Source organism: Chlamydotis macqueenii, chromosome 12 (genome assembly GCF_036417535.1).
Source record: "Chlamydotis macqueenii isolate bChlMac1 chromosome 12, bChlMac1.mat, whole genome shotgun sequence".
Lineage (NCBI taxonomy): Eukaryota > Metazoa > Chordata > Aves > Otidiformes > Otididae > Chlamydotis > Chlamydotis macqueenii.
Genome location: NC_141567.1, coordinates 10,377,254 through 10,395,411, shown reverse-complemented (window position 1 = coordinate 10,395,411; position 18,158 = coordinate 10,377,254). Strand labels below are relative to the sequence as shown.

General features: G+C 40.9%; 1 protein-coding gene across 2 annotated transcripts; it reads right to left on the bottom strand.

The window, feature by feature from the left end:
- Nucleotides 1-1,209: 1,209 nt before the first annotated feature.
- Nucleotides 1,210-17,038, bottom strand: LOC104474684 (lamin-B3). Of its 2 annotated transcripts, none has more exons than XM_086757046.1 (12): nucleotides 16,658-17,038; nucleotides 12,160-12,316; nucleotides 11,024-11,149; nucleotides 9,943-10,113; nucleotides 8,490-8,615; nucleotides 8,138-8,358; nucleotides 7,209-7,431; nucleotides 6,194-6,301; nucleotides 5,233-5,349; nucleotides 5,026-5,133; nucleotides 4,824-4,894; nucleotides 1,210-3,019 (listed from the first exon to the last, which is right to left on the bottom strand). In XM_086757046.1, exons 1-11 carry the CDS (start codon nucleotides 17,023-17,025, stop codon nucleotides 4,853-4,855), a joined length of 1,767 nt encoding a protein of 588 aa, XP_086613172.1. In that variant the 5' UTR covers nucleotides 17,026-17,038; the 3' UTR covers nucleotides 1,210-3,019; nucleotides 4,824-4,852. The 2 variants fall into 2 exon arrangements, with proteins under 2 accessions (XP_086613172.1, XP_086613171.1); XM_086757045.1 differs by lacking the exon at nucleotides 4,824-4,894 and adding an exon at nucleotides 3,570-3,601.
- Between the last annotated feature and the right edge of the window lie 1,120 nt (nucleotides 17,039-18,158).

Genomic DNA, 18,158 nt, shown 5'->3' with positions numbered 1-18,158 from the left:
ATGCAAAAAAAAAAAAAGCCTCAAAGTTAAGGACAGACTCAGGCATCTTAAGTACTATCACAGTGAAGCTGGAATTAACTTGTTTTTCAGTTAGCTTTTTCCTGCTTTGCTTAGTAAATGCAGATGTAATAAAGACCAGGAAAATTCATTAGCCCAGAGGAACATGTAACCTTTTCCCAATTGTTGTCTCTAGAAGACAGAGTGATGAGAAGGGAGCTGAACTCCTTAAAGGCAAAGGGGCTTGAATCCAGCCTCAGAGTTTCAAACTGTACTTGGTGCTGTAGTCCAGTTGAAAGAGCATTCCCTAGAGAGGAAAGAACTTCATGTGTATCATAATGTAATTTTTCCATCTAAGCAACATAAATAGCTCCTAGCTTGCTATCAAAACCATGGCTTTCTGCTTTCTCTAATGTCTGGCCTTGGTTTGCACAACAGTCTCAAGAGTAGAGGGTTATTCTTTGCAGCTTTGGCTACAGCCTGCTGCTTAGGACACATCAGCTCAGAATTTGGACTTGTATATGCAAAGAAGAAAATTCATTAGCCCTTCTCCAAATGCATTGGCAAGTACCCAGTAGTTATTAGGAGCAGCAACATGGCAAGTAGTAAGTTGCCCTGACCTAGTTTCTGAATAAAAGTAGCTGTGATGTTCTGAATACAAAATGTATAGGACAACTTTCAAAGGTTTAAACAGTTGGGACTCACAGCTGCTTTTGCTTTTTCTCCCTTTATCAGAGATGTCTCACTGGTCATACCTTTCCATAGAAGTAACTATGGCAAAAATATTAAGCTGGAAGCAAGTCAAGAGAGCTACACTGTTATTGATTAGGATAAAGTATATAGAGAGGTCATAAGAAACCAGTCATCTTGTAAGATTTGCTACCAGGAAGTCAATTTACACAATGGGATCTATTGCATGTCAGAAAATTGATTCTTTAATAGGTGCCTTTTTAAAATTGTATACTAAGAACAAGTTTCATAAACTCTCTAGTAGGTGTAGAGTTGGGTAAACAGAAGTAGATCTTGCTTCTTAGACCACCAAGAGTAGTGCTACAGGATGTGATGTAGTAATGCTACAGGATATGATTTAGTAATGCTATTTCCTATCAAGAGATGTTCACTAGTTGAAGTCTTTCATGGTTGTTACCTAATACCATCCTTCCCTTGTGTTATCAAAATGTTTCATTTGAAATAGTGGAAGTTCCTTCTAAATCAAGTTCATAGCAGTTCAGCTTTATTTGAAGAACTGAATGATAAATATACAGCACAGTATTTCTGAAGGCTTCTTCAGTCTGTGGGGAATCTTCTTAAACACACCAGTTTTATTCTTCAAAGTCTCTTGAGCCACTCACATAAGATCAGTGAACAAACAGAACTTTATCATTTCACCTGCAGATATTAAAGTCCAAGACTCCTTTTATGTACATGAAAAATATCTTTAATAGTTAAAAAAGTTTAAGAAATCAAGATAAATATAGAAATAGCTGCTGCTATAACCTTGCTGTGTGCGCCATAAGGTACAACAATAATTTAGATCTGCTAAAACACAAGTATTAAACCAGCATCTACTTTTCATGTCTCAGAATTAGAATTTTTAAATAACTTGAGTTTAAGCTAGTATAAGGAAAGCCTCACCTGAACAACTGCATCCTAACACAGAACAAATCTTAATTCAGAACTGAATACTTTGGCAAGGTACAAAAGAGGCAGTCAAAAAAAAACTGTTCCAGCATTTGGAGAAATCTACAATCTCAGCTGCTCCTCTCCCCTCATGCTCTTAAATAGAAGTGTACTTTAGGCAGCTCATCAAGGCCTTTTCTTTACCAGAGGCAGTAGATAAGCCTTTTAACAGAAAGAGGCTAAGAAGAATTGAATGTAGTGGCCCCAGAGGCTGACTGCCCAGTTTGAGGGCTATAGATCAGGATTTATGTAGACTACAGAGCTATTAAAGTTACAGTAAGTTACACACTGGCCAATAGATAGTATTCCCCCAACTCAGACCTACACAAAGCAGTACCACAGACTGCACAGGAATTTAGTACATAAGGACTCTAAGAGCAGATAGTTTTGATGCACCTTTTAGTACAGTTGGTGCTTTCTAGTTTTTATTTTTGTTTCAGCATCTTTTATTCTAGCCCCTTAGAAAGCTAGCTTGTTGGGACCAAAGAATGCTAATATTGCTAGTTACAGTACCTTCTCTGTTGGAATGAGATGCTTTTTCACATTTAAAGGATATATCTGTCCAAGTTAAGTTTGACACAGCTATGCTGTGAAATACTGTATCTAGGAGTATACAATACTGAAACTAAGATTTCCAGGTGCTAGAATACAGAAACAGAACATTTAATAATAGACAATAGTACTCTTACTGCTTGCTTTTAATTTTAAGGTGTTTCACTCTATGAAGTTCTCTAGCAAGTGATCTAGACCAGATCTGATCTCAGCATCAGAATTTGAGCAGGAAACATTTCAGATGCTCAGCACTCTTCAGGATAGTGTTTTACTTCAGTCAAGTTCAGACTTGTTCAAGGTGCAAGCTAGGGTGTGATCTGGCCCACAGAGTTTCCCCACTCAGGCTTGAAACAAATTACCTTTGGAGAAACACCATATCAGAATATTGAGAAAACTGAGGCAGCCTCCTGCTCTTTGTCAAGTATTTAGCATCTTTCTAGAGCACACGTTTAGAGGTTTTGTAAACTGTGTACCCTCCTCTGTTTCAGCAGGTCATGGAAACCAGATCCTTATGTTAAAGTAAAAATAAGTTCACATGGAGCTTGTATTCTACTGCTCTTTGTATCAGTGAATCCAAGGAGAATGTCCAGTATCAGAAGGTAGGAAATTTCATCATGTTATGGACAATGTTTCTTACAAAGAGGTCAGGTGGGAAGTGTGAATTCCAAGTTTCAGATATTGCAGAAGATACCAAAACACATATAGTCTATGTCACCTGGGATTAAGAAGTGTTTTCAGATGATCATCTCTGTCCACATTACATGATAGAACAGCTAGGATCCTCATTTTGCTGCAGAAATAAAACATCAATGTTAGGCTAATTAGCATGTGTACAAAACTTAGTTATTGCTGGTTACCTACTTGATGCTCATATAGGTGTACAGGGGTTTTTAGTGTTTTGTAGATTTAGTGACTTATTAATAATGTAAAGCAGATTTTCAAGAGATGCAGTATCTTAACTATACTAGATAGTTTGGGGATAGGGGAAAACAAGCTTTTACAAATTTGAGTCCATGCAATACATAAGCCTATATCTTCCTTAATGAAAGGCTATCAAGCTATCAGTACCTCAGTTCTGAAGCATCAAAACTTAATTGGCATGCAGATTCATGCTACTGTAGTTAGGATGGTAAAAGCAGAAGCAAAAGCCATGGAAACACTGCCTTCCTTTAAAGCACAGCATGCTTTGTTTGCATCATTTTACTGCATGCATGAAGTTAACTGGTTTTTACTAAGCTGCCTTTATTTCAATACTAACAATGCAGCAGAAGCATATAGATACTAACAACAAATTTGACAGGAATGACATTAAAAGTGAGAGTATGAGAATTGATTCTTACCATAAGTGGCACACAACTGTATTGTAAAGTTGCTGATAAAACAGATTAGAGGTGTAAGGAAAAAAGTTACTTTTCCCCCATCACTGACTGCAGAACAAGCCATATTATTAGTTAATTCAAATAAAGAGCTTTTAAAACAGAAACAACGACCCTTGAGGAGAGGCCCTACTCCAAACATGAGAAGCAGCTTGTATCAGTAGGACTGTAAGCCTAAAGCTTCCACTGGTGTTACTTCAGCCATTTTGGTGTCTGCTGTGTATTAAGAGCCCAAAGGCCAGAATAGCATTATAGAACCTTTCTCAGTAGCCTATTTAAGAGTCTCATGCTCCTTCAGTGAGAGTGAAAATATTACAAGAACGTGCATGTAAGTCAGGAGACTTTGATAATACCATATGGCTTAAAGGATGTTTATCTTATAATTACCCAGATTTTCCATTTGAAAGAAGGACAAGGAAAGAACTAAGCAGTAGGCAGTAACTGCCTGTCCTTAGGTATATTTTCTTCAGAAAGTCAGTACTAAGGTACTGTTAAGTTTTCAGACAGGTATATTATGAAAATATCTAGGAAATGCAAGTCATAGCCAGTGTGTTGTAAGCATATGGAAGGCAAAACATGCTTATTGTATTTGACTATGTTAATTCCATTAGCATGACCTGCATCTGTGCTGAAGTTTGACATGGAAAGTATTGAAGGGAGTATTTATGACTGAAGCAAGGCTGAGATACTTGTTTTGCACAGCAAAATAAGAAAAAGTAGTTCCTGGAAGTGAGCTGGAACAGAAGTGCCTCAAACTCATGCTTGAATTTAAGAGGGATTTAGGCAATCAATACACTAAGAACTCTGAAATCAGCCTTTTAATACTTTCGAAGGAAATATTAGGTTTCTTCAGTGTGAAGTTAAGTTATCTTAAGAGCAAGTCAGGGACACTGTGTCAGGTAAGTCACTTCATTCCACAGAGAAGATATTTCTAGTTAAGTCTGCATTCTGTTCATGGGGTGACAGTTTTTAAGTTTATTCAGAGTCAGATGCTTAGGTGGAACAGACATTAAAAATATTTTTTCAGTGTGTCAGTAATAATTGACCGAACAATTAATGCTACTACTTGATCTTATTCAACTACAGAATAAGCAAAGCATCAGTTCCACTTCCAATGCAAAGCCATGCAAGCTATATCCTACATGGGACAAGAGACTGCAGCACTATTAATGAAGCAAGTTTTCTATGAGATGACAAGCATGGTTCTCACCATCTCACCTGCTTAAGGATGCTCACAGGAACCACTATCATGAAACCAAACAACATTTCTTTTTTCTTCTTCTTTTGGTCTGACATCAAGAAAAATGTTAAGCATTGTAGGATATGGATAGTACTTGGAAGTATTTTCATACAGTAATGGAAATCAATAGCCATTAAACGATTCTGTTGATAGCATGTATTTGAACTTCAGGCAGCTTACCCGAGGTGGAAACTCCATTTCACTTCCAGTTACTTCTTCATAATCATCATCTTGCTCACTGCTTTCTTCTCCTCCGGGTACATGCATTATCTTCCTCTCTGCAAGTTCCTAGGATACAGTGGAATTGCCACCAAGAACTCCCAAGAATTAAACAGATCAAACAAGCTTCGTATTAGGACAGTAGCAGCTACTTACTGTCTCACTTACCTCACCATCATCTGTGATGAGTGTAACACCAATACTATCCCCAGTCCCCCAAGACTTCTGAGACTTCCAGACCAGATCACTAGGACCTGGGCTTACACCAGCACCTGCGCCCCAGATCTGCAACAGATTTACAGTAAGCTTCTGAAGAACTGTATTTATAGTTAGATTAGTATTCAGTCTAACATATACAATACTTCAGTACTCTAGTGACAAAAGATGTCCAGTACCAGAAACTGATCTATTGTGATCCCTGACAGGTTAGTTCTTTTCAGAACTACCAAAAATGATGGCAATGTTAACTGAAGACTGTAAAACAGTTAGTGCAAAAGAGGCTGTTAACAGCTTCTGCCTGATAGAGAGGCAGCCTTGCTTGGACACACATACCATTTGAGTTGCAGAGCCATAGTTAGAGACATACTCATGGCAGCAATTACTGTATACAAGATAGCCTCTAGCCTGGGGTCATTTGCAGATCTCTAGAGCAAGCTTGTACCAAGTCTGAAGTGCAGAGCATAGAATTAAGCTCTTTGATCACTATCTAAATGTACTTAGAGTATGATTTTTAGAGCTAATATTTAGCTTACTACCATAAGCCATGAGCTCAGCATTGCTGAACTGTAATGGACTAAAGCTTTTAGCAACAGTGGAAGTCTTTGCACAACTTTTGACAAATCACTAGAAGTATGGGGAACCTTAAGAATAAACTAGAATATATTGATTCCGTTCATAGCAACAGCACATCCCAATCTGGGATGATCCAAGATCTAGCTTTAAAGAAAATTTAGTTGGCATTTCAGATCAAGTTGTTGCAAGGATTTTTCCCATCCCCCTCTCCACATAAAATAAAATTTTAATTCCTTAGGCACACGCAGTATCATTTAGTTTTCCTTATCACATGAATCTCTATTGCTATTTAACAGAACAAGAACAGAGCTCTGAGTATTACAAAACCACTACCTACTGTAACTACTTGGCCTGCCTGAAGAGTGAACCGTGAAGGAAATTTGTATGTTACATCTGACACATTTCCAAGATGTCTTCTTAAAACCCATCCATGTAGTGGTTGATCCTGTGGGACAAGAAGTCTCTCTCAGTATTATAAACCAATACCATCTCATACAAGTGCAACGTTCTTTCCAGGCTCACAGGTCAGTTTTAGCCCTACTCCTGTAGCATACAAGAATCTAATCAATTTTGATTAAGCCTTCAAGTTTCCATTAAAGCCTCCGTATGATTTCTTCCAGTACTTCCTTAGGATTAGTCTTAGTCCCACAAGTTTAGGTATATCTGTTCTTGCCTTCCGTTGAAGGGAAATCATGATACTCTTTACCAGGGAGATTCTGATAAATCAAGTTGGTCATAGGCCCATCTAACAACTTGGGCCACATATACACAGTGGCCTGTGAAGGTTTTTGACATCTCAGGCTAAAGTGGTTAAGCTACCAGCCACAAGTTTTGTAGCTCTGAGGATTAATTCTAATAATTCTAGATGTACAGATTAAGCTAGTGAAAGAGTTAAATAACTGGTCATATAAACCCTCTACCTGTATTATATACTGTCAGCTCTATTCACCCTTTTAGCCGTTTTAAGCATTTCTAAGTAACAAGAAGCTGTCATTATCCAATTTACTAAGCATCTTATTTAGTTCAAGGATAAGTAGTACTTCTGATAGTATTAGCCTGACTCTGATGAGAAACAACTGAAGGTGTTAGATTTCTGCATTATAGAACCCAGTGCACCCCCCCGTAAAAGCACCTCACAGACATTCCTGTGAACAAAACACCTGCAGTACAAGAAAATAAATCAGTCTCTAGTCTCTTGGCAGCAGCCAGGTTAGCTGAGAAGTCTCCTCTTTGTATTTAGCTTGGCAGTACTCTTCCCTCATCCCTTCATCTCCCCTGTTGCCATCTCTCACTAATCATAAGCAGTCATGCTTTGCAATGAAGGCCATGCAGATTTGAATGAACAGAAGTACCTCATCAGAGTTGTTTTTAAGCCTGACAAATTTCCCATCTGCATCGATTTCTTCAATAGATACATTTCCAGAAGATGAAGCATGTTGAACAGTCTTAAACCCAGCAATATGCCCTCTCTTTTTGGCTTCTTTAATTTTCCTTTTCTTCCCTTGCAGGAACCGTCGTGCTTGACTTGCTTGAGTTGCAATGCTGTGTGAAGATGGACTGGGTGACAGCTTTAGCCTATAAAGGAATCAGATAAAGTCACTTGACTATCTGTTGTGCTTATTTCTTCTCACTCCTATCCTCCCACTACAGCCAAGCCTAACAGCTTCTTATATACAAGCTTTCCATGAAGTCTCAAATATAAGATTTTATTTTTGCTGGCAAGAGTAGCTAAGTAGCTTGTTAAGTTTGGAAGACAGCCCAAGCCCTAGAGTTCAGAGCAAGCTTGTGTCGATAAGAAAAGATTCACAACTGCAAGAAGTGTTCCTTTAAAGTCTCTACAAACACAATCTTTAGTGGAAGTAGTTTAAGTTTTTGACCTTTCTTAGCGTGTATTGAGAGTTCATGTTCTCACAAGGCAGTCTCTGGATAGTTGGGAGTTCATACAGTTTCCCAGTTTCATTCATGAAACTTGAGCACTGTGTTCAATATCTCTCTAGGATGTAGCACAAAGCTTTGAGAAAATTTGGCTGTACGGAGGGATGCCTAATGGACCTTTGAACTTTATGAGCTGGGTTTATCAAGTTACTTCATCTTACTACACCATGTGGTGGATGTGGGATATAGATACCCTCTACAGAAAATTGTGCTTCAAGAACTAAATTACAGCACTAATCACATGTGATATTTCTTGCCTCTTCCACATCCTGAAGAATATATGGTTAATTAGTGTAGAGAGCTTGGGTTAAGCAAGTCCTCATATGAGGATCTTGTCATTGCCTACCTCTGTTCCTCTCCTTCCAGCATCTTTCTGTAGGCATTTATTTCCAGATCTAAAGCAAGTTTCACATCTAAGAGATGCTCATATTCTTCCAACTGTGCTTGTGCCTGCTGCTGGGCTTGTGCCATTTCTTTCTCTTTTTCAGCCATACGTCTTCGATGTAGATCACGATCATAATCCAGCATGTCCTGTAATTCCTTTATTCTTTTCTCCAAAGCAACATTCTAAAATTAAGGGGAGGGAAAAAAAAAAAAATCAATTAAACTCTAACTGAAGATGAGAGACAAGGGACCATATTAAAAATATTGGCATCTAAATTAAAATAATTCTAAGGATATACAAATAAAGATAGTACCTGAGTTTGATATTGATTAACTTGACATGTCAGAGCATCAACTCTCAGCTTTGTCTCCATCAGCTCCTCCCGGGCAGCATTGGCAAAGTCACTATTTCTTGCTGCAGATATCTGGGCATTTTCCATCTATGGACAAGTCACTGTTAGTAATGAGTTGCTTATGACCATGCATTTTAAATAAGGAAGGAAAAGTCAAGTGATTTCCAGCTGTTACATCTGGAAATAGTTATGTTTTACTTAAGTGTGCAGATACCAATAAGTCCAGGTCAGAAAGTTTTTCATTGCTTTTCAGAGAGGTTTATACAAGTTTGACATTCATGTCAGAAAAAGTCAGCAATAATTAAGTAATGAAAATTACTGGATTAGGATATTTCAATTACAGATGCATGAAGATTTTGTATAAATATAAAGTAAATGGATTCTCCAGAAGAACAATGGAGAACATGTTTAGAAGCTGCTTGTCAAAGCATGGGTCTACAGGATATTAGATGTGCTTATCAAGCTATTGCTCTTTCCTAAGTGTTTATTACTAAACAATTCCTGCATCACTTTAAGCAGTACTGAGCTATTTTAGAGCAATTCAATCTTGAGATGTTCCAAGAAAGGATAACGTAGAGCCATGCTCCTACAAGAGGCACTCACAGAATTTCCCATGGAAACCTGGCCAGAAGCATCCAAAGGAATTCACCAAATTGGCATGTAAGTTGGAGTACAGAGAAAGCCAAAAGAACCAGGAAGAAATGAACACATGTACTTGTTGAGAAAAGTAGCAGATCATGTGATTCTGCACTGAGTATTAAAGAAGGCTTAAGATAACAATGCTGTACCCTGCAACCAACCCAGAAACCCCTGGGATCTTACCTACCAAGAGTATAAACCTAAAGTATTTTTTTTCCTGCATATGTGGCTAGGGAAACAGGTTACAGACCAGTCTGGAAGACAAGCTGTCAAGCTACTTCCATAGCCTCCCTCTCCCCCTTAACCAGTACTAGCAACCAGAAAGGGATATTTGCACTCATATGTTTACAAGCACATTTGTAGAACTAAGAATACCTTACTTCATGCATTTTAGTAAAACTATAATCAGTAGGTCAAGTTTTATTCAATAATACTGAAATTGCTTAATACAAACATAGCACACATTAGTCCTGAATTTGTCAGGCAAGCTCTCAGATTTATCAGAAATCTGAATTATGAACAATTTAAGCCATTCCTAATTGCTTCACAAAGGGTCAGTATTTATGCTTGAACCAGTTTGTTTGGTAACAAGTGCACATAAGTGTTCTATTGTATAATTTGACACCACTTTGAAATTCTGCAACAACTTACGTCAAGAAGCTCTGCAGTGAATGCAAGGGCTCTTCCAGTCAGCCATTTACACTACTGTGACTTTAATCATACCAAGGTGCAGAGAACTTAAGCTTTATTTTATTGGTATATTTTACAGACTTACTTTTGCACTGAATGTTCGCTCCAACTCTTCTTTATATCCTTGAATTTGTTCTTCGTGTTCTTTTCTGAGCCCTTGCAGAGCATCTGAGAGCTTAGTCTCCAATTCTCTCTGACGGCTAGATTCTATTTCTGCTATCCTGGTCTCATGGATTCTTTTTGTCTCCTTGAGCTCCTAGGAGAAGAAATTTCTCAGAGAATAAGTAAGCCAACAAAGTTTGATTTGAGACTGGACTTACTGTACCAGCTTAGCAAGTCATTCAGTATTGAAGCAGATCTATCAAGTGGATGCTAATCAATCTTTATTCAGATCTTAGATCTTCATCCATTAGGTCAGGTACTTCCATCTTGCTAGCTGTGCTGGGTTGTTTTGCTTCCTCACTGCCAACATTGCTTAAACTAATAAACGCAGTAGTTTGTATTTCATTACGACTAATTCTTTGAATTAGATTTATTTATCTGCTTTTCTTTAGTTAGAATGCATGCATACACTTCAGTTTCTTTAAGCATTGATACTTTACCTATTTTTTTTTATTCAAAAAGTAATAGTTGGTTAGACTAATTTGAATTCTCTGTCACTTAAACCACACACTTCGAGATTCCTTCCAGTCAGAAGGAAGTTTGTTTACATTGACATGTTTTTTAGTTCTGCGTACTGACTTCTCACACAAAGATCACCAGACATCTTTGATAAGTGTTAAGGAAGTAGGGAACGTAAGTTGATTATTAAAGTAGATTTAACCTCTTCAATTATTTTAGGCTTCTAGCAAACATCTGGAATAATTTAACTGTAATATATGCACTTTCAGTCACAGTCATTTATTGGGATTGTAGTTACCTCCAGAAGTGCAGCCCAATAAAATTCTCATATTCCAGATACCTATGGGTACTATGCCAGTTAACATGAGGTTGTGTACTTTCTTGAAGTCTTCCTAGTTCAGTGGATTTTATTGTCTGGTGGACTGTCATAGGTTGACTCAGCTAGTTACCTTTTTAAGGACAAGGCACATCTTAACATTACTTTTAAGTGCGTCTAGGGATCACAGACACCTAGAGAATAGGCTAATTAATAGGCTAAAACATACATCTTCATGAAGGCGCTTCTGAAATGTCATTTGTTCCTGCAAAGTTTTCATATGATTTTCCAGGTCCACCCTCCTCAACATTTCGCTGTGGAGATGCTTTTTGGTTTCTTCCAGTGACAGCTGCAGCTAGAAAATATAGACATCAGGGTAATCAAAATTAAGAAGTCATTTTCCCAAACTAAGACAGTCAACTTATTACAGGTGATTCAACTTCATTCCCACAGCAATCAAAACACACTGCTTAAGTGAAGTTGGTTACTCTGCTTAAGTTCTTATTTCAATGAGATTCAGCATGTTAGCACCAGAAAGAATCTTATTTAATTTTTCTATAGACTAGATTTCCCACATAGCAAATACAGAGCAGCCCCTACTGCCACCAGCTGAAGTTGGCTCCTCAAAGTAGACTTCTGATGAATCAGTTATACCATCTATACACATTCCTCCCTTTCACAACACTAAGTATCCCCAACTTCTCCCTAACTTCCAATATCATTTGTTTGATGCTTAACAAATGAAGTCCTCCAAATACAGCTTAAGTATGCTGACAAACTATTACACACTTCCAGTGTTGGGGTGTGCTGCTTTAACAACACAATTTTTTTTTTTTTAAGTTTTCATCCTACAGATTTGAAGTTAGCTTATTCAATGATTGCATTAAAGCATGAAGATACAAAAGCTATGCTCTTAGAAATGCATTGTTAGAGTAGCAACTCAAGCAGAGTTCATTTTAGTAGCATAAGAACCTACAAAAAAAAAGTAGTCAGAACTTATTTATTCTACCTAGATTTAAGCATTGTGAAGCAAAGTCCATGAAGTACTCCCTTTGCTGACATGTTAGAGAATGCTACAGGGGCTATAGCAGGACAACACATTTCAACTTACTTTGTCCTTAGAACAAGAAACATTACATACTGTGGTCACAGAACAGAATTACAGGTACCTACAACAGGTAGAACTTTTAACAGACCAACTACCAGTAGCCTTTGTTTTTTTGCAAGACTGCAGAAATATTTTTGTGCACCTGTTATTGCTGTAGATAAGTCTTTCCCTGCTTTTAAATCTCAATAACTAGTTGGGGAAAACAAGCAAAAGCTTCAGGAACAAAAGCAAAACTGAAATTCCAGGACAAGTCTTACAGTGACTACTTGATCCTTTAATTCACGAAGGTCATTCTCCAAACTTCGGTTCTCATTCAAAGCTGTTGCTAAGTCAGCTTCCTTCACGTTCAGCTGAGCATCAAGATCTCTCATACGAGCCTGTGCCAGGTTTAAATCAGCTTCTTTCTTTGAATTCCTGCAAATGAAAGTTTTACCCTTGTAAGTTGCACCTGGTGAGGGAGAAAGTTTGTTTGTTTACCTTCCCAGGGGTCTGTGGCAGGAATGAAACTGAAGAGGTTGGTTAAAACTTGTGAGAGCACAGAGTAGGCCCTAACAAACAAGCCAGACAGGCCCCTCAGACAAGTATCATTTAACCAGAGAAATTTCTGACCCGGTTTCCAGCTTGTTTTCTGCAAATCCTACACGGAAGCCAGCTATTTTCCACGGCATCACCAACCAGAGAGGGAAGGGACAGCACAGGCCACTGTCTCCACAGGGAAGAACTGGTCACACTCAAAGCCAAGGCTCCCCAGACCACAGTGACCTGCCACCACTGAACAACCTGCTCACACAGACACCTCCTTTCAGCAAACGCCACCACCAGCTTCCTGGCAAAGTGCCTGTTGGCCCTTAAAACGCAGCAGGCTGCCATGGGCCCCGGGGCCCAGAGCCCTGCACTCCCCTCACCAGGAGGGAGCAGCCACAGAGGCCACCTCCACCCTGCAGAGGCCCCACCGCCCCTCAAGGCAGCCAGGCCAGGCACAGCAGCTCAAGGCCTGCTTCCCCGAGACAGAGCGGCAGGCGGTGCTAGACACACATGAGGGCAAAGTACTCCCTCCTCTGCAGGTAGGGGCAGAAAGCAGCTCTGGCTGCCAGGGGATGTTCCTCTTGCCCCTCCACCCCCTGGGACATTCCTGCCCACAGCACAGGAGGAGATTTGTCCGCAGGAGGCCACTGGCCCAGCCTGACAAGCAGTCCTTTGTCAGCCCCACATGCCCAGCTGGGGCTTTGCCTCTTGCAGCCCCTCAGCTCCTGCCACAGGGCAGTGAGCCCCCACAGCAACCCCCTTTCCCTCACAGCATCCTTGCAAGGGACTTTTCTCCCTCAGGAGGAAGCACACACTCTTCCCTCCTTCAGAGCATGGCAGAATTATGAGGTGAGAAACGCTTTGCCTTCAGAAGGTGGCTACTTCCTTGTACAAATACCCAGGTACAGAGCCCTCAGGTACCACCTGGATGGCCAATGCGGTTGTTTAAGTTGCCAGTTTTACTTGGCACCACAGTAGAGAAGTGCTGGGCCCACAGTGAGTTCCCATCAGAAAAAGGGGTGATAGTTTCCCAGACTGCTCTAACTTCTAAAAATCCTGACCACTACCCAGATTCTGACTTCCTGCTCAAGACTCAGATTTGAGACTGCAAAGAGTAAAGTGTTCAGTTTATTTTAGCAAAATCTGTTCTGCCAAGTGGCTAAGTTGCGATAATTCATACAATGAGTTTTCCAGTTGATAACTGAGCAGACCAGTTGGAGATAGTCCAAAGTCATTCTGCAGGAGAGATCAGCTCTAGAAAGCTTGGACTGCAAGGAAAGATTGGAAAAAAGTAAGAGTTGTTTAGTCTAGAGAAGAGAAAAGTGACAGGAGACATAACAGTCTTTACATACATGAAAGACTGCTGCATAAAGGAAGGGAATCTGTTTTCCATGTCTGTTGTGGAAAAGACAGGAAGTTGCAGGCTTAAATTGCAGGGAGGAATATTTGGGTTAGATGTTAGGGAGAGGAAACTAACAGTAGTTCAGCACTGAAGCACATTGCCTGCCAGGGATATCCTGGAATCTCCATCATCTGGAATTTTAAAAAGGGGTTACGCAAACATCTGCTGGAAGGGATGCAGGTATGGTTGGTTCCAACACAGGCCCGGGGCATGTGGCTACATCACATTCTTGCTCAAGGCCTTTTCTAGCCCTGCTATTCAGAGGCATTTGTTGATTGTGTTTGATACTTCATGACCATGACACAAAGCCAAATATGTTTTGCTAGCAGAGGTTATTCTTTACTTAGACTCTAGGAAAAAAGGTAACTCTACTGGAATAACAATAAAAAACATTATAGTGTGTTGTAGGTTTTTTTTAGTACTTACCAGTTTCTCTTTTCTAGGTATTAATTTGCCACCTTCCTTTTGGGACCTTTGCTACCGCTACTACTTATTGTGAGTATTAGTTATGATATTAACAAGTACCTCCATAACACTAGTAGTGATAATATTGACTGTTTCATCTTGCAATAGTATACATCTCATTCCACAAGCAAAATGTGTGCAAGATTGAAACTCCATTAGTACCTGTGTTTTGACAGTCCACTTTCCTGATGCAGGCTTCTGACAACCAGGTTCAACTTTCCTATATTCTTTCCTGACAAATATTTTCAGAGACCCCCAATGTGAGTAATTTCATCTTTAAAAACAGCAATTTAACAATTATGGCTTTGACAAGAGCATTTACTACCCTTTTAAACCAAGTTTGGGGTTCAGAACATGACTTCACATTATTATGCAGCAAGCAGTGACAGTTACAGTGCTCTGCAACATTCCATATACCAACTGTTCCAGAACTAAGCCTGGCTTATTGACTACCAATTGCAAGCAATTACTGAGGCACTGCCAATCACATTCCTTGTAAATCAAGGGGCCACATATGCTTCACCTGGAGAATTTAATTAATTTACCAAAAGAGTTCAGGTATGTTTGAAACAGTCTCCAGTTGGTCAAGACTGGAGGACATTAACAGTGCTTGCAGAATTCAGTCTTACAGCTCCAGCCTGCTACACTGCATATTTCAGGTTCGGTAACAGAATGCACATCTATACTCACTGGTGCAGAAAAAAAAAAAAACAATAACAACAAACTAGTCTTGTCTTTCTGCTGTGCTACTGTAGTTGCTTTGACCTTCCTCAGGCTCTGAATTCAACCCACTGATATGTTTATCCACAACTCCTCCTCCCTGAACACCTTTGGCCTACTTCCAGTTACCACTGTTTCATAGAATCATATGTTTGAGTAGTAAGAAAAGAGCTGAAGTGCAAGCACACTTCATTGTTGCTGCAGCTTTAAGTCTCTTTACCAGTGATTAATAAGAGCCAATGGTTAATGCTGCTGGGAAGTTATCTGGTGACATTCCATCCTATAAGAGTTCCAGGTTATTTAAAGGCTGTATATATAAAGGGCACGATACCCTCAAAGTAGTTTGTTCCAAGTCATCTGAGACATTTGCAGTTAGGCAGCCCAGATACAAAACACTCATTAACATTAGGCCTTCAGTCTAGTCTTTTCAGAAAGCAGTATGTACTATATATCATTTCCCATGGGCTGTAAAGTTAACCACTTCTAAAATCTATTTACTTTAAAGAAAAAAACACCAAAAAAATAGTCCAGAGGATTACATATCTGCCAAGCCTAAAACTTTATAAACAAAGCCACAGTTATACAAACATGAAGAGCAGTAAAAAAGTTTTAGAACTGGCATTACCCTTCTCCTCACTGTCCACTCAAGTGGTTTTTATGAAACAGATCTATGAGCCAAAACCCAGCATGAATGAGACAAGCTCAAGGACTTCTAAGCAGCTGAAGACACAGAAGCTTAGAGTAAAAACACAGTTTATTCCCAAGTAGAACAGCTACTTAAGTCTTACTGAGCCTATGAGGGGGCAGTATTTGCTCCATACAAGTGTAAAAAGAAAAAGCTAGTGCCTAAAATTGCACTTTATAACTTTATAACAAGATTTAGTAGCTCTGTGGACACCCAAATTATTGCAAGTGTATAGCTGATTTAGCAGTACAATGGAGCATTAACATAAACTAGCTATGCTAGCACTCAGTATATATCCGTAAAGGAAGCTTGTTGGGATGGGACACTTGTTCCTTCCCCTATCCACCTTCTTCCCTCCTTCAAGAGGATTTGACTGCACTTACATTGGGCCACCACTTTGTTCCAGACTTGGTGAGAACAGACAAGATTATTCCATGCTCATGATACACCACTTGCAAGGAAGTCAAGCCTGAAACAGCAGGCAGTTCATCCCAGTAGCCTGTAAATCAAGACCCAAAAGCCACCAGGACAATTTCTGTGCAGTATCAGCCTTGACCAGGTAAGTTACACTGCTTACAGAACCACCTTCTCTGCTACCACTACCACTTTTTGTGGGTATTAGTTATGATACCAACAAGGGCCCCCTGCCCATGGCAGGGAGGGGCTGGAGCAGCCCAGCAGCACTCCGGGAGGAAGCTCTCACCACTGCATCCCTACAGTACATCTGCAGAGCCGATGTTGGGATTTTTCCTAACCCCAGGCACTCCAGGCTCACAGGGCCATTCCTCAGGGATGTCACCACTGCCATGACGGGCACCGCCGTCACCGAGCACTCCCTCCCCAACACACAGCAGCGTCGCCTTCCCTTCGCCCAAAAGGGAGGGGGCCCTGCGGTGCTTCCCAGCAGGGAGGCCAGCTCTGGGCCGGGCAGGTGCGGCGGGAGGGCCGGGACACCGACCTGCTGTGCAGCTGCCGGTGCTCCTCGCCGATCTTGCCCAGCTCCACCTGCAGCGCGGCCCGCTCGATAGCGATGTCGTCCAGCGCCCGGCGGGCGTCGGCCAGCTCCGCCTCGTAGCGGAACCGCAGGCTGCCCAGCTCCCGCTCGCTGCCCGCCTCCTGCTCGGCCAGCCGCTGCTGCAGCGCCGACTTGTCGGCCTCCAGCGCCCGCATCCGCTCGATGTAGGCGGCCAGGCGGTCATTGAGCTGCCGCAGCTCCTCCTTCTCCTGCAGCCGGCTCAGCCGCGTCGGGCTGAGCGGCGAGGAGGCGGTGGCGCGGCTGAGGGAGCGGCTCCCGCTTACCGGCGTGGAGGAGACACCCGTGGCCATGGCAGCCTCCGCTCCGGGCCCCGCCGCCGCTACCGGGACCGCCCCGCGCAAGACACCCAGCGCCTGCCGCCACCCGCGTATAAATAACCGGCAGCTGCCGCCGCGGCCCGCCGGGCAGGGTGGGCTGCTTAAAGGGCGAGGGCTGCGGCGGCTGCTCGTAGAAAACACACGAGTTTAGGTTTGGGTTTGTTTTGGGTTTGTTTTTCTTTTTTTCTTTTTTTTTTTTTTTTGTTTGTTTGTTGCATTTGCCTTGCTGCATCTCACCAGCCCAAATGGTGCCGCCCGGAGAGGGCGGGGAGGGAGCTGTCGGGAAAAGCCTCCAGCATCCCGGCGTTTTTATTAGGGTGGAAAAAAAAAAGTAATTCCTAGATTTAAGAGGATGCATGACAGCTACGATGATGCTCACGCTCCAGCATGCTGCTGCGTCGGTGCTCTGCCTGTTCTGTCTGGGGTTTTTGGTTTTTTTTTCAATTTGTTCAGCTGATGAAAATAAGCTAGTTCCTGCTCTTTTTTTTTGTTTGTTTTTTGTTTGTGAGCATTTTTAGCTTTTAGGTTAGGCTGTGGTGGCTGTCAGCCATCCCAGTGCTACAGTGTTCTGGTTGAAAGCTGTTGTGTGAGCAGAAGGGGAAAAGGAACCTGCATCAACGTGAAACAGTTTGCAAAGCCTTACACTAATCACACTTTATAAAAACCATTGTTCAATAAGACGTTCATCACTTTTTTAGCGGTGATGTGTACTGTGAGGGTTGTCCGTTTTCTCCAGTAGCTACCTAATTTACCTTTTTTTTTTTTTTTTTTTTTACATTTTGGAGAGCAGATGCTGTACAGATTTCATTCAGTATGAGCACAAAAATTTCTGAATGTTAATATAACTGTTAATTACGGTGTTTGTTGCAGTAGTTTCAAGAAACTTCACTTAAAAGCTTAGCTTAGGTCAATGCTATTTCCCACCTGGAAAAATAAGCTTGACATCATTTTAGAGTTCTTTAAATGTGAAGATAGATTTTATGAAGGTCATAGGTGTAAATTCAAACTTCACTTTATAGGTTGGCAGGCACGTAACACAGAAGAACAACATAGTTGGGCCCAAGATTGTAGCTGGGGATTTTAGAATTAGGTTATGTATACCCCTG